Source organism: Mustela erminea, chromosome 5 (assembly GCF_009829155.1).
Source record: "Mustela erminea isolate mMusErm1 chromosome 5, mMusErm1.Pri, whole genome shotgun sequence".
Classification (NCBI taxonomy): domain Eukaryota; kingdom Metazoa; phylum Chordata; class Mammalia; order Carnivora; family Mustelidae; genus Mustela; species Mustela erminea.
This window is the reverse complement of record NC_045618.1, coordinates 507,627-522,197: the sequence shown is the minus strand read 5'-3', so window position 1 is coordinate 522,197 and position 14,571 is coordinate 507,627. Positions and strand designations below refer to the sequence as shown.

At 62.9% G+C, this 14,571-nt stretch overlaps 1 protein-coding gene across 4 annotated transcripts in view; it reads right to left on the bottom strand.

The window, feature by feature from the left end:
• Positions 1–697: 697 nt before the first annotated feature.
• Positions 698–14,571, bottom strand: part of ACSBG1 (acyl-CoA synthetase bubblegum family member 1) — a 41,931-nt gene continuing 28,057 nt past the window's right edge. For all 4 annotated transcript variants that reach the window (XM_032341859.1, XM_032341861.1, XM_032341860.1 and 1 more), the window contains 11 exons: positions 14,318–14,406; positions 13,928–14,048; positions 9,802–9,882; positions 9,570–9,719; positions 9,082–9,258; positions 8,272–8,453; positions 7,275–7,505; positions 6,527–6,744; positions 3,174–3,313; positions 2,525–2,771; positions 698–1,312 (listed from right to left, as the gene is read on the bottom strand). In XM_032341859.1, coding sequence (XP_032197750.1) covers positions 1,227–1,312; positions 2,525–2,771; positions 3,174–3,313; positions 6,527–6,744; positions 7,275–7,505; positions 8,272–8,453; positions 9,082–9,258; positions 9,570–9,719; positions 9,802–9,882; positions 13,928–14,048; positions 14,318–14,406 — 1,722 coding nt within the window. In that variant the 3' untranslated portion in view covers positions 698–1,226. The remainder of the gene's footprint in view (positions 1,313–2,524; positions 2,772–3,173; positions 3,314–6,526; positions 6,745–7,274; positions 7,506–8,271; positions 8,454–9,081; positions 9,259–9,569; positions 9,720–9,801; positions 9,883–13,927; positions 14,049–14,317; positions 14,407–14,571) is intronic.

Here is a 14,571-nt window from a genome sequence, read left to right as displayed (position 1 = left end):
CTCTGCACTCCCTCTGCCCGTAGCAGCTCAAGGCCCCTACCGCCTCGATTGTGGCTGCAGTTAAACTGGGGGTGCTGGCCAACCTGCCCTGTCCCCAGGGCACCGAGTCACTGCCCGCTGTCCTGCCTCAGCAGCGCCAGTGAGAGATGAGCCCGTGGTCCAGCCTGGGCTACACCACTGACCACCCCCCCCCCGCCTCTTTCCCCATCCAGCACCTTTGTCCTTTATGTCAGACGCTAAGTCACTATTGTTAGCGACTCCAGTCCTGTCTTGGACCCCGCACGGCGTTGTGGACCCATGGGCTTTGCGTACCGCGCCCTGAGCATGCGGGATTCCTTAGCGAGGGTCCCCGTCTGGGTGCTGCCTCAGGCTGGTCCCCACAGTGTCACGTGTGTGTCGGTCTGTTCAGGCCGTGGCTTCCTCTGCTCGCTGGATGGCGCAGTGACCGTGGCTCCTGGGTCTGCTGTAATAGAGAGTTCCAGAATGGACTGAGGGGCCTCCTCTCACCGCCCGCCTCCTGGCGGGGCTCCGCGTGTTTGGGGTGTGGGGCTGGCGCAGGCCGCCAGCCTTTATAGCGTGTGCCCCTCCACGCCGTCTTGTGCCCCGCGGGCTCCGGGGCGTGATGGTCCCATGGGTGAAACACCCACGACTCCGACCCGGCCCGCCTGCTCCACGGACAAGAAAAACCAGGTCCTTGTTGGCAATTCTGTTAAACGGTTTAATACTCAAATCACACCCGTACAATCAGATAGGCGGCAGCGGTTTTATTAAGCATCAGATCAGCTGGCAAGTGTGAGGTGTCCTGGTGCTGACAGGCACAGAAGCGGCCGCGGTTCCAGAGCAGGTCAGCTCGGAGGTGAGTTCTAAGTACTGGCTCTCCTGCAGCGTGCGAAGGAGCTCTAGCCGTCCTCCCCACTGTCCTCGCCCTCCTCCCCAGCGCGAGCTAGCCACCTGCCTGCTACTTCTGGGGGGAGCGCTGAGCTCATGCGTCCCCTGGACAAAAAGCAATGCTTAAAATTAAAACTACCCACATGGGAAGCTTCTGGAGTCGTCAGCTGCTGCTGGCCCCGGACCTGGCAAACGTAGAGGCCCGTGTCGTGGCCAGACACGGCGACCTCACAGCCCTGCCAGGTGTCGGTGCGCCCAGACCGAAGGCGACCCGGAGCTCAGGCCGGCCCTCCGAAAGACCTGCCGTCTTCAGCGGAAGCTGGGAAGATGGCCCCTGATTACTTCTTTTGCTCTTGGTAAAAGGAGTCGATGATGTCTTTGTACTTGTCCAGAACCGTGAGCCGCTTCAGCTTCATCGTCGGACCTAAAGGAGCAAATGGAAAGAGGGAGTGAGGCCCGGACGCCGCGAAGCCTGGGAAGGTGTGTGTAAGGATCTGGGTGAGGCCAGCCCGCTGGGTGGTGCCCAGTGACCCAGCCCCTGCGGCTACACCCTCGTGCCCCCCTCCACTGCCCCAGCATCGTCCCCACAGCCGAAGGGCCACCAGGCATCACGAAAGACCATGAGGTGCCGCCTTCCTTATCCTGCACCCACTTCTGGTCCTCCCCAAGCATTTTCTGTTCTCTCGGTGAATCAATGATGGAGACAAACAGACCCGCACAACTACGGTTTCTGTCCAGGGCTCTCGGCGAGCCACTGTGCCAGGAGCACACGGGCAGCCTCGGGACAAGGCTGCGGCCAACAGCCGCACGGGCGAGCAGGCAAGCGGCTGACGTCCTGACGAGCTGCCGGGGACCGTGCACACGACCGCTCCGGGCGCTGCGCTCTGTTTGCCCGACGGGCGGGGGAGACTGGGAGCGCCACCTCCGCCGACCGCGGTCTTCCCAAATCTCTGTCCTTGCTCCTCTAAAGCACAGTCACAAGTGCGACGTAGCTTGGGGGCAGCTTAGAGGCTGAACGCACTCTGGGCTGTGACACCAGACACTTCAGAACCAAAGGCCTTTCCGGAGCTGGTCAGAGAGGACACCTGCGTCCCTCTGTTCGTGCCGGCCAGCCAGATGCGCTCCATGCTCTGAGGGCCTCTCAGCGTGCTGCAGCAGCCTCACGGGCCAGAGGCTGTCCTAGAAACCATCCCGCCTCCCCCGGCCGCGAACCACGTGCCACAGCCGAGAGTCACTTCTCTGTCCAGCCGGGGCTGTACTGCAGCTTCCCTGGTTTCGCGGACCAGGGTCCAGAAGGTCTTCCTTTACCTATACATGAGCTGAGCCCCCAGAGCCAGGGCCTTGGGGTCTGCCTGCTGCTCCCACTGTGATTTCAGGGGAGAACGGCCCCCCAGTCAGAGCAAAGTTAAATGTTGTACATTTGAATTCATAGGCTCCAGCACACACTTAGCGCATGTGGCAGACTCTCCCCGGGCGCGAGCCAGCACCGCGCGACCGTGTCCTCCCTCCAGGAGGAGGGACCGTCCGTGGCTCTCTGCTTGCCCTGGCTGCTTCCCGCCAGCCTGCTGTGGCCCCTGCCTGCCCCCACGGCCCCCGCGATAGTGAGAACGGAGAAGCAGGAAAAACAAAGCCCTACCCAGCTCTCCACCCGAAATGGAGAAGTCCCGCTGGAGAATGGCCCACTTCTGGATGCAGTAGGGTCGGGCGGCGGCCTTGCTATTGACCCTCTGGATCCCCTGCTCGATGGCCTGGTACACAGCTTCGTCCTTGGTGCCCACGATCTCAGACACGGTGGTGGCTTTGCTGCCCACACGCTGGCAGAAGGCCACAGCTGGTTCGGTCAGGCTGTCCGTTGGCTCAGATGTGTCTGCGTCCAGCACGCACTGAAAAGCCAGAGGTCAGATCGGGCCCAAGCCTCGGCCCAACAAGACCCAAGCCCCAGTCTCGGAGGGTGTGGGTCACCACGAGCTGTTCCAAAGAGCCCGTGGTGGCAGGACAGCCAGAAGGACCTCAGCCAGGAAAACCATGGGCTTTTTCCCCTGCTCAGCAGCCTGGGCTTGGAGCATCTGGTCAGGGAGAGCCAGGGGAGGAGCTTTGGGGAGCCAGGCTGAGCTGGACTATAACGGGTCATCACAGCAGCTTGTGACCTCTTGTGTTTCCCGCCCCCACTGCAGGCAGCCAGCAGGTTAGCCCAGAACAGTCTGAGACATAGATGTGTCCTGGCCGAGCATGGCTTCTGCCTGGACCAGACCCACACCCCCCCAGAGGCAGCCCCTCCGACTTACCTTCAAGGTGAGCAGCATGGACAGGAACTTCCTCTGGTCCCCGATCAGCATGGCATTGCTGATGATGGGCAACTCCGTCTTCACGGCCTCCTCGATGGGCACAGGGGGCACATTCTCTCCGCCCGCTGTGATGATTAATTCTGGGGAGGCAGGGCCAGGCCCCCGGCATAGGCTTCAGTCCAGGTGCCCCGGCTGCACCAGGACCCCAGCCTTGGCCCCAGCCTCTGGAGGCAGGAGCGCCTGGCAGCACTGGGGATACTCAGGGTCGGGGGGCAGTGCCACGCCCTCAGAGGCTCCTCACACCTGCTGGGGACACCCACTGGGAGATACACCTGCCGGGGGGATACCTACTGAGGGACGGGGCAGTTCCTGGAGCAATGCCTGGTTGGGGCTCCCACTCCTTTGCTCATCGTCCAAGACTCTGCCTGCTCAGGCCTCACCCAGCACCCCGGACGTGCCGCTGTCACCCAACAATTGAGCTGCCGCTCCCTGGCAGGCACCCGGCACGCACCGTGGGCCAGGCGCTGTGCTAAGTCCTACATGGGCAGTGGTTCACTGAACCCTCACAACCGGCCTAGAAAGCAGCTCATTTTATAGATGGGGAAACTGAGGCCTGGGGCGGTTAGGTGTCTTGTCCAAGGTCGAGTAGCCTCGGGAACACGGTACAGCCCGTTCCCAAGCTCCTGCCGTGAGCTTCTCCCCCCACCGCCTGCACCTTCCCAACAAGCCCTCCCGACTCCGTCTAACACCCCACGTGCTCTTCTCAGGGAGCCCTTGTCCCTCTGGGGGGGCCGGCCCCCCCCTCGGAGCTGCAGTCCCAGCGTCCAGGCCTCGTCCACTGCCTCACTCACTCAGGCATCCGCCGCGGGCACGTGTGCGAGACCAGCGTTTGCACTTAGCGCTCTGGGCTCCTCCCTGGAGGGCGGTTTACGGCCAGGCCAGATGGTGGTAAGCGGACATTTGCTCAACACACCTGGCCAATTTCTGCTGGATTAGCCCCCCAGGTCTAGTTCAACAAGGAGGAGTTGGTCCCCTTGTGTGCAGGTCCCGTGCGGACACCTGGCGGCAGGGAGCTCCCAGGGTGGTGGGACAGCGAGGCTCGTGGCCCGGCTGCATGTTGAGTGTGAACTGGGTCTCGTGGGCAGAGGGTACACCTGTGCGGCTGGGGCGGCAGGGAGGCAAAGGCGGGGCAGCGGGGCCCCTCCAGAGCCTGGCGAGGGGCTGCCCGGGTGGGTGCCGGCCGCTGAGCTGGGGCTCGGAGTTTCAGGACGCTGGCGAGCGGGGCGAACGAGGAATGGTTCCCGAGGCTGGCCAGACAGGAGGCGTGCAGACCGCGGTCTGTCGGCGGCACAGGGGTGGGGCGGCGAGGGCACCGCAGCCAGGCAGAGCCCAGCGGCCGTCAGCACCCCGGCCTTTCTCTTTCTGGGACTTTCTCTGGCCCCTCCCCCCACCTCCTACCACTGTCTTTCACCCGTTAGTGTGCATAGAAGCCCTCAGCAGACTGGGCATGGCAAGGAGCACCTTTCCAAAAATCCCCGCTCAGGGATCGAATGCTGGGAGCGTTCCCCCACGATCAGGAGCGGTCCACGGACGGCCACTGTCCCCACGTCTACCCCCTGCTGCTCTGCCCGTCCTATCAGCGCAGGAGGCAAGAGAAACACCCAGAAGCAACGGAGAGGAAGGAACGAAACTGTCAGCATTTGAGACGATCGGGTGTTGTGCACAGAGAGCTGGAGAGACGTCTACGAGCCACCAGCTTCCAACCGGCGCCCCCGGGGTCACATGACCCCAGCCCGTGGGACAAGGCCCCTCCGCCGGCAGCAAAGAAGTAGAAGCACATTTTAAATGATGCTCTGTACTGTAGCACCTCAAATATAAGATACGCGGGAGCAGATCTAAGGAGAAATGTGCAGAAACCTCCACACCGCACAGTAGGAAACGCGGTGGGGCGACACAAAGCCGAAGGTTTGAAACCCAGGGACAGGCCGTGTCGCTTCCGCCCATCGGTGCCCACGTCAGGAGCTACAGGTACGTCTCCCTGGCTGTGACGCCTGTCTTTGCTCCTGGTGGTTTGACCACGTGGAGGTTTTTTGGGTTGTTTATACCAAAGTCAAAATCTTGTAGGGAACTGGCATGATTCCAGCCAAGGTCGTCTGAAAGGTGAAGACCAAGGCTGTGGGCCTCACTCAGCCGGATAACAGGCCATACCACAAGATCCTCCGGTGCCAGGGCAGGCGGACGAGCGGCTCCCACATGGCCCCCTGAGGTGAGCCCGCGAGCACGGTCTCCTCCGAACGGAGGCTGGGCCGTAGATGCTTATCTGCAGAAAAGCCGGCTGGGCTCCAGCCTCTAACCATACTATTTTAAATATTTTATTTATTTACTGGACACAGAGAGAGAGCCAGAACAAGCAGGGGGAGCAGCAGAGGGAGAGGGAGAAGCAGACTTCCTGCTGAGCAGGGAGCCTGATGCGGGACTCGATCCCCGGACCCCGGAATCTTGACCTGAGCCCAAGGCAGACACCTCACAGACAGGGCTCCCCAACGCCTGACCCCAGCACCCCTAACCATACTATTTTGAAAAGAGGGCCAACTCAGGTTGGATGTTTCTGGTTACTCTCCCCGTCAGCATGCTGGCCCTCAGCTGCTGTCACCGAGCAGGGCCCTAGGCGGCGCTCTCAGCTGGCGCCGGGCAGGGCAGAACTGTGCCTCCAGGGATCTCACAGCCCGGGGCTGTGGGCTGGCAGCCAGGACGGTTTCAGCTCCTCCCAAGGCTCAAGCCAGGCCTGCCCAGACTCTGCCCAGAGGGCCGGCCCCCTGTGACACTCAGAGCCCGGCTGAATGGCACTCCTGCCTGCGAGATTTGCAGAGTTGTTCCCCCACTCACTGAGCCGGCTTTCCCCGGGAAGCAGGCAGAGATCTCCCCTCAGGGATGTGCTTGGGCTTACATCCCCTTGGGCAGTGAGCAAAACACTATTTCCGTGCAAGTCCCCAGCTGTCCCCCTTGCCAGGGCCACATCCCTCATGGGAAATTTCTCTGAAGTCTCCTGCTTTATTCTAAATTTTATATCCAATCTGTGTTCTCAATATCATGCCCATTTTGCATGTAAAAACACATGATATTTATGCCCCAGAATCTTCTGGAAAGACTTGCCTTGTTTCTCTAGGGAGTTGGAACCCAACCCCACCATTTACTAGCTGGGTGACCTTGGGCAAGTCCTTTACTCTCTCTGGGCGTCCTCTTACGATGCTGTCAGCCCAAGTGCACGAGCTCCATACGGGCTCAGGACTCGGGGCACCCAGGCCGCGGCACGTCCCCCCCAAGCCTGCAGCCACGGCGTCGGCTGCGCTCACCTTTGAGCCGCCCGGTGATGTAGAGGAAGCCGTCCGCGTCCAGGCGTCCCATGTCGCCCGTGTGCAGCCAGCCGTCGTCATCAATGGCCTCCCGCGTCTTGTCCTCCATGTTGAGGTAGCCCATGAAGATGGTGCGGCCCCACAGACAGATCTCCCCGATGCCCTCGGCGTCCTCGTTCACCACCTTTGCCAGGCAGCCTGGCACCACCCTGCCGGAGCTGGGGGCAGCCGAGGGGGCTGGTCGGGCCTCAGTCTAGGGTCAGACTCTGCCAGGAGCATCTCTCCAACCTCTCCCTCTTAGCCTCCAGAGCTTTTGTATTTTAATGGGGACTTAGAGTGAGAAGCTTTAAGGAGGAAGGGGGCGGGGAGAAGGAAGGAAGGAAGGGCCTGCGACCTCAAGCTCGGCGATGGGCTGACCGGAAGGGGTCTTTTAAGCATGACAGAGGGTCCCTGCACTCACCCCAGAGCTGACTGCCCTGCCCTCCCCACTACCTCCCCACAGTGGAGCAGGGCAGCCTGTGACAACACCTCACTCTACAGGAGGGAGGGGACGGAGCCAGAACCCGTGGCGGGGGACGGGGGAGGGGGGAGCTTGTGACCTCAGGCCCCTGGGGACAGCATGGCCGAGACCACTCGCACGGGACAGGCCTGGCCCCAGGGGCCTGGCCCAGGATGGAAGTGATGGCTCAGGACAGCCCCATTCTGCGGTGGCCCCGGGGTCCAGCAAGGGCAGGAGGCTTATGGGTACCTGTAGAGCCGGTAGTTGTTGGGGCTGGACATGAAGTGGGGGCCCGAGGTCTCGCTGAGGCCGTAGCCTGCATACAAGCGGATGTTGAGGCCCAGGAAGAAGTGCTGCGTTTCGGCTGTCATGGGAGCCGCGCCGTAGAAGCTCTTCTGACACTTAGCAAAGCCCAGCGCCTGCCGGACCCTGCCGAGCACGAGGTAATCCGCCAGTCGGGCCGAGAAGGGCTTCAGGTCGCTGCGGGGAGTGGGGAGTGGTTGGCGGAGGAACACATGTGCTCACAGGGGCGAGGGGGGCATCGGGCGGCTGCTCGCTGGCCGTGAGCAGGCCCACACGCCCTGGTGCGTGTGCCCCGTGTGCACCGCGCCCCGAGCCTGGAGGTCAGCCCAGCTGGGCCGTGTGTGCAGAACCTTGGGGTCTGTTTGCACAGACACGCAGGGCCAATGGGCGTGATCCCCGCTGAAGCCCACAGACAAGTCACCCATGTGTGTCCATTGTCCCTGTCTGTGCACACGAGGCCATGTTTGTGGACATGCGTGTGCTTCTCACGAGACCTGATGCCGGTTCACAGACTCACTAGTGATGGAAAACATCTCTGCTGGGGGTGGCCAGGGCGATGCCACGGACTGTCCCCAGGGCTGTGTGGGCGTGGGACAAGCAGTCAGATGGCCGTGGGGTCCCTTGGGGGCTGGAAAGCCTGGAAGAGGGCGCATCACCATGCCCCATTCCCTGGCCCCCTATGGAGTCTGGAAATCCTCCAGGAGACTGCAAGGAACCACTCCCAGGAGGTGAACACCACCCAGAGGGCGGGAGGCTGTCCTGCCAGCCAGAACCTAGAGGTGGGGGACCATCTCCTGGACCGTCTGGGAAGAGGTCTCCGGCCCGGTGTGTGCTGGGGCCTCCGCACAGGGGTCCCCAGAACAAGCCCAGCCCAGCAGATCCCCGGGTGCCTGCTGGCCCTGTGCCCCCACCCTGCCGCCCCCCTCCCCCCAGCCTCCCGTACCTGCCGGGGCAGGTGAGGTTCTGCTCCAAGGCCACCGACATGGCCCAGAGCAGCATCTTGCGCCGGATGAAGCCAGACTGGGCCGCCGCCTCCTGGATCCGCTCCATGAACTTCTCCCACACCCGGGGCACCCCCATGTGCGACGTGGGCTCCACCTCCCGTAGCGTGTTCACCAGGCTCCCCTGTCCGGCACCAGGGAGGGAGGCCTGCCGGCTCAGTGCCAGGAGGCCCCCACACCAGAATGAGGGGCGCACCCCCACAGCGTCCCCCAGGTGCCCACTCAGGTGCCCACGCACCCTTGCACATGCCATGTTCCGCACGGTCTGCGGCTGCTGGGCGGCCGTCCCCACTGTTTTAGCGCTGCTCGGTCCCCTGCCAGCCCTCTTTCCTCTCTAACCTGACCCCTCCCCCCAGCAGTGACCGGTGCAGAATGGCCGAGGGGACCTTTGGGGCTGGAGGTGGGGGGAGTGTTGGGCCGAGTGCCGGTCGGGGGTGGGGGGGGGGGTCCGGGAGAGCTCTCCGCCTACTTAAAATCAGTTTCCAAAGAACGGGGTAGCTGATGAGCCTGGGAAGCAGGGGGCCGTGCACCACAGCCTTCCTCTGAGGACGCCCTGTCCTTGATGGCACGTGGCCCCTTTCCTCCACGTACCGGCATCAGCCCCTTGTTGCTGGGCCACATGGGCCATGCTGGCTGTGGCAGAGAGAGTTCTGGCTGATAAGTGTGCGGGGGACCCACTCGCTCCCACGCTCCCAGGTGCATACATGAGAGCGCATGTCCACGGACCCCTGCTCGGACCGAGGCAGACTGACCTTGAGGGCGTCAGGCTCGGCAAAGCAGACCTGGGCCCCCCACTGGATGCCCGTCCACAGGTCATAGATCTGGGCAGCGATGTGGCTGAGGGGCAGGTAGCTGACCACCACCTCCTGCTGGACTTCTGCTGGCCGGATGTCGCCAGCCTGGCTGCCGTACCGTGCTGTCCACGTGATCTAGAGGACAGGTACATGGGCCCGGCAGGGTCCCACAGCCCGTCCTGGAAGTGCTCACCCTGGGGGGCTTGGGTGACCTCTTCAGGCACCCCCCAACTCTGGGCGTCTCTGCAGGGAGCTCCCAGGATAGGCCTCCCTTCCCCTCCCCATTGCCTTCCGTGGACTTGGTCTGGACCACAGACCCAGGGGCCGTCCCATGTGTCCTACCTCCCTCAGCTGAGGGGCCAAAGGAGCATCCCCAGGGCCTGTAAGGGCAGGTCCCGCGCCCAGGTCCACCTGCGGCCAAACCCACCCCGCTGGGACCCGCGTACATTGTCCTGACTCAGCATCACGCCCTTGGGGCTGCCAGTGGTGCCGGAGGTGTAGACCAGTACGCAGCACTGGTTGGGCCGCTGGGTGGCGATGACCGCGTCCAGCGTCTCCTCGGGCAGCCCGTCCCCCAGCTGCAAGAGTTCGTCCATCTGCAGCAGGAGGGAGAGCGCGGGCGCCCAGTCAGTGGGGCGGCCAGACGGGCCCCACCCGCCCCCCGCGCCCCCCACGCACCGTGTACACGTTGGCCATCTTCTTCGGTGGCGCGTCTCTGTATATGACCGCGGCCCTCAGGTGTGGCAGGTGTTTCCAGGTCTGGGTTGGCAGGAAAAATAATGGGGTTTCATTGAAAAAGAGAAGTTACCTGCTGAGAAAAGCCCCATCTCCGGGTGTTCTGCCTGATGGGCACTTTGGTCACTGGGTTCCTAGAGTCTGACCTGCAGCTCAGTGGGACACTCGCCCCTCTTGATGCAGAGCTGTCCCCTCATGAGAAAACCGAGCATCCCAGGGCCTGGTTGAGTGAAGTATGGCTTATCCCATGACAGAGAACTTTGTGAAAGACCGGGGGGGGGGGTGGAGGGGGAGGGGGACCGAGAGAGGGATGGGGCGGGGGGAGGGGGAGAGGTGCAGGGTGGCAGATGGGACAGAAGAGGGGGAGGGGACAGAGACAGGGAGCGGGGAAGGAGAACAGAATTCGGTTGTCTTGCTGAGCGGAGGTGACAGAGCGCAGCGTTCAGGAAAGCCAAAGCCATGGTGGCTAGAGTCTGTGGGACTGGACGCTAGCGAGGAGAAACTAGGAAGAGAAAGTTCTAGAACCCTCTCATCAGGTGTCCAGGGCTCCAGGGTCTTTGGCTGAGTCCCAGCATGCATGGCAGCCTCCGGGGCTGGAGGACAGAGCTCACAGGGGGTCAGAATTGTCTGTGTGTCTATCAGGCGGCACGCAGGGGCTCCCGGAGACGTTCAGGGGAGACCCGGAAAGGTCAGATCTGAGCGCTCGCGCGAAACCTGGTAAACCTGCCCCGAATGGCCAAACCCAAGTCTCAAAGTTCAGAGACAGGGAAACAGGAAGGGCAGGGCCTGTGGGAGGACACCAAGACACCCAGCGCACATGGAATCGGAGTCTCAGGAAATATTTTTTAGAAAATTGAAAAGCAGTCTGAGAAATTTCCACATTTGATTATAAATCCGCCAATATCAGACTCACAATGAACCCCAGGCAGGATGAGCACAAAGAAAAAACCACAGCAAGTCACAACAGAACGGGTTGCTAAACCTCAGCGATGAAGAGAAAAGCCTTAAAAGCAACCAGAGAGGAAAAAGGAGCGTCCGTGTGCTGTTGGCCAGGATGCCGGCTGGCGCAGCCGCTCTGGCAAACGGTATAGAGGGTCCGCGAGCCGTCAGCTACAGAGCCACCCTCACAGAGAGCCCAGACGTCCACCGGCAGATGAACGGGCAAGAAGATGCAGTATATTGCAACGCAGTATTACTCAGCCATCAAAAAAAAAAAAGGAAATCCTGCCATTTGCAACGACGAGAAAGGGACAAACCCACAATAATACTGGGCGACTCGCTGCTCCGTTTCTCCGTCCTGGACGGACCGAGGAGGCAGGGGGTCAAGGAGACGGCCGCCTGCACATCGCGACGCCGCCTGCCGCAGAGACGTGGCACTCGGCCACCTCCCACCCAGCGGCTGCACGACGCCCCTCCCTTGGGACGTGCCGGGACATTCACCAGCACAGGCCGCCTCCCGCCCAGCGCGAGTACCAGCAGGTGCCCCAGGTGGCAGAGAGCGCCAGCTGGGCAGGGAGAGAAAGTTCCGGAAACAGTCCGGTGGATGAATCAGAAAACCAGCTCTCACTTGCCGCCACTCACGAGGTACATATTCAGGCCACGACCGTCCTCGGAGAAAGGTTGATGCGGAACGTCCCTGTGCGCGGCGCCCCCCACCACGTGCTGACGAAGCCCAGCTCCTTGCGAGGGTCCCCCCACCCCGCCATGCCCCCCACCCAGGCCGTGGGCATGGAATCCGCCTGTGGGGTGTGCCGGGCAGAGCTCCATCGGAACGTGGCTGCTTTTCCAAGAGCAGGGACCAGGTTAGAGAACCAGGGGCGCAGCAGGGGGGGACGCGGGCGGGTAAACCCCCACCGGCCACTGCTTAACAGCTGACCTCGTTCCCTGCCGTGCTTGAAGCACCTGCAGGTGTGCTCCCCTCCCCACAGGGTGCGTCTGAGGGCAGGAGGCCTGGGTGGGGCCTGAGGATTTGCGTTTCTAACAAGTTCCAGGTCAGCGCAGGGTCAGGCTGCCACAGTCCCCGGAAGGTGGGGCTTTGCTCTGGGTCAAAGACACTCCGGGGCCATCCCCGGCAGCTGTGGGGCCATTAGGTCCTGATTCAAAGGAACCTACTGTTGAACGGCACTATTCTGCATGGTGACCTGCGGGGAGCATTTCCTCACTCTGGGCCTCAGCCTCTTCAGACACAAAATGGGGCCAGGAGGACAGCACTGGACTTAAATCAGGGGTCTGTGCCAGGGCTGCAGACTCTAGGGGAGGGAGGCCTTCCTGCCCTCTGACTCTGGGGTGCCCGCATGGAAGCTGGGGAGAAGGGCCCCGCCTCGCTGGCTCTTGGGGAAACCTTAGAGGCAGAGGCCCCGGCAAAGCTGGCCTGGGGGCCCTGGGTCCGCTCCTGGCTGGGCGTGGGGCAGGGGGTCTTTCGCCTCAGAGAACTCTCGGGGCTCTGGAGCCCCCAAGGCCGAGGAAATCACTGAGTCCCGGGGTAGCCAGGTCGGCCCGTGAAGGCACATCCCTGCTGGTCACCACTCTTCAAGTACTTGCCTCCCTTCTGTTCCGTGAAGGGCCTGAGTGCTTGAGGTGGGGGCGGGGGCGTGAGGAGGGGCGCCCAGGACGGCTTGGGCTACAAGCTGTGGCCCCAGCAGTCCGCACCCCTACCTCCTCCCCAGTCCCAGCAGGATGGAGACATTCCTGACAAGGTCCTGCAAACACATCCCAGAGGACCCCAGGGAGGTGAGCCCAACGGGAAGCAAATCTTTAATCCTCAAAGGAAGCAGGTCCAAAGTGCCGGGAGAAAGCGGGTTTTCAGAAGAATCCCAAACTGCAGGGACGGGGGAGCCTGGTTCCCCCACCCCCTTGCCGCCTGCCTCTCTGCCCACTTGTGATCTCTGTCAAATAAATAAACAAAATCTTAAAAAAAAAAAAAAAGGCAATCACATAGGTTGAATTGTGTCCCCAAAAAAGATCTGTTGAACTCTTAAACTCCAGTCCCCTAGAATGTGCTCTTACTGGGCAATCTGGTCTCTACCAAGGGAACCAGGCTTCAGCGATTGACCCTGACGCGGCCGCTGTCCTCACCAAGAGGGATTTGGATGCAGAGAAGCAGACGGGGAGCTCGGGTCCCCCGACGCCGGGGGGGAGGCAGAGATGACAGGCTGCCACGTCCCGAACACCGGCCTTCGCAAACTGAAGTGGGGGGCCCACGGCCTCACTGCGAGAGCGATTTCAAAACTCACTCTGATTTGGGGTCGCCTGCCAGCGAGTCCGGCTCAGGGGACTGGCGGCCACCGGGGCAGGCCCAGGATTCTGATGGGAGCCAAGGGCCAAGCTGGCTTCTTTCTTTGGGCTTGAGGGGGGGGACCTCCGCACTGGGGACGGAGGGAGACGCCTGCTCCAGTCTCCTCTCTGAGCCTCCAGACCCACCGTCCCCCGGGCAGGGGCAGGTCAGGAGCCGGGGCTGGGCATCTCTAGAACCGAGTCCACCCCAGAGGCCTCTGGGATGCAAGGAGCCCCCGAGGGCCTCGCAGGTGGCGGGGCAGCGGGGGCTCAGGGCTGTCCCTGGGCTGCCGCGCCCCGGCCGTGGTCCACGTGGGCTGCAGCTGATCAGGGAGGGCTCTTAAGTGAGTCCCTGGCCGCGGGGGAGGCTCGGCTGGCTCAGGGGCTGATGTCAAGCCCTTGCTCTGCCCCCACTGTCTTTAGAAGACCTGACAAGACCTGCGGCCGGCCCCATGCCCCGCACCGAGGGTCGGGGTTGAGTGTTCAAGGTGCCCGGGCCTGGGGTCACTGTCACACAAGCTGAGGATCCTGGTGCCCCCGGGGGGCAGCGGGCCAGCTGGCAGCCCTCGCCTGAGGCTGTCACCCCATCCCGGGCTTCCTGATCCTCAGTGTTCCAAGCTGGGCAGTGGGTAAGTTCCCCTCGCCTGGCTTTGTTCTGTGTGCATCTGTGTGGCATGGGGTCGCCGCACAGAATGAGGGCGACCCCAGAAGCGAGATGGAAAAGTCCTTTTGTAGCCGGAGCTCCCCCAGGACGCCGGCCTCTGGCCCCCGTGCCCACCTCCCCTCCGCTCCAAACCTTCAGGATCTTTTCCAGCTGCTTCTGTGTGTCGACCACGATGATGTTGGCGCGGCTGTCGTGGGCGATGTACTGGCAGGCCTCCGGGGAGCTGGTGGTGTAGATGCCGGTGACAATGCCGCTGCGGGGGACCCGCGGTTCACACGTGAGCCAGCGCCGACGGCCACGCCCTCCGCCCGCAACCCTGCCCCAGGGAGGGGCCGCACCCAGACAGATGATGGGGGGGCAGGGGAGTGGGGGGTGGAGGGGGATGCAGAGGGGTCCTCAGAGGGCCCCGGGGGGGGATGGGGCCGGGAGGGTATGGGGAGCTCTGAGAAGAGAGATCGACCCTCTTTCCCCTCTGCCCTCCTCCGACCCACCGGACACCGCGCCCCGCCCCCAGCCACTCACCCGGCAAACACCGCACCCACCGCGGAGAAGAACCACTCTGGGGAGTTGAAGCCCAGGATGGCCACGCTGTGCGCCTGCTGCAGGCCGAGCTGCGGGACCGAGGCAGACAGGCCGGGTCAGCGGGCACAGGAGGGGTCTCCCCTTCCCCACCAGGCCGCCTTCCAGACTGCAGGGACCACCCTCCCAGCGCACGGAGTGGGTGAATGCCGTGGGGCCCTTGCTGCCCCCCACCCGGCACAGCAGGCAGCCCGGCC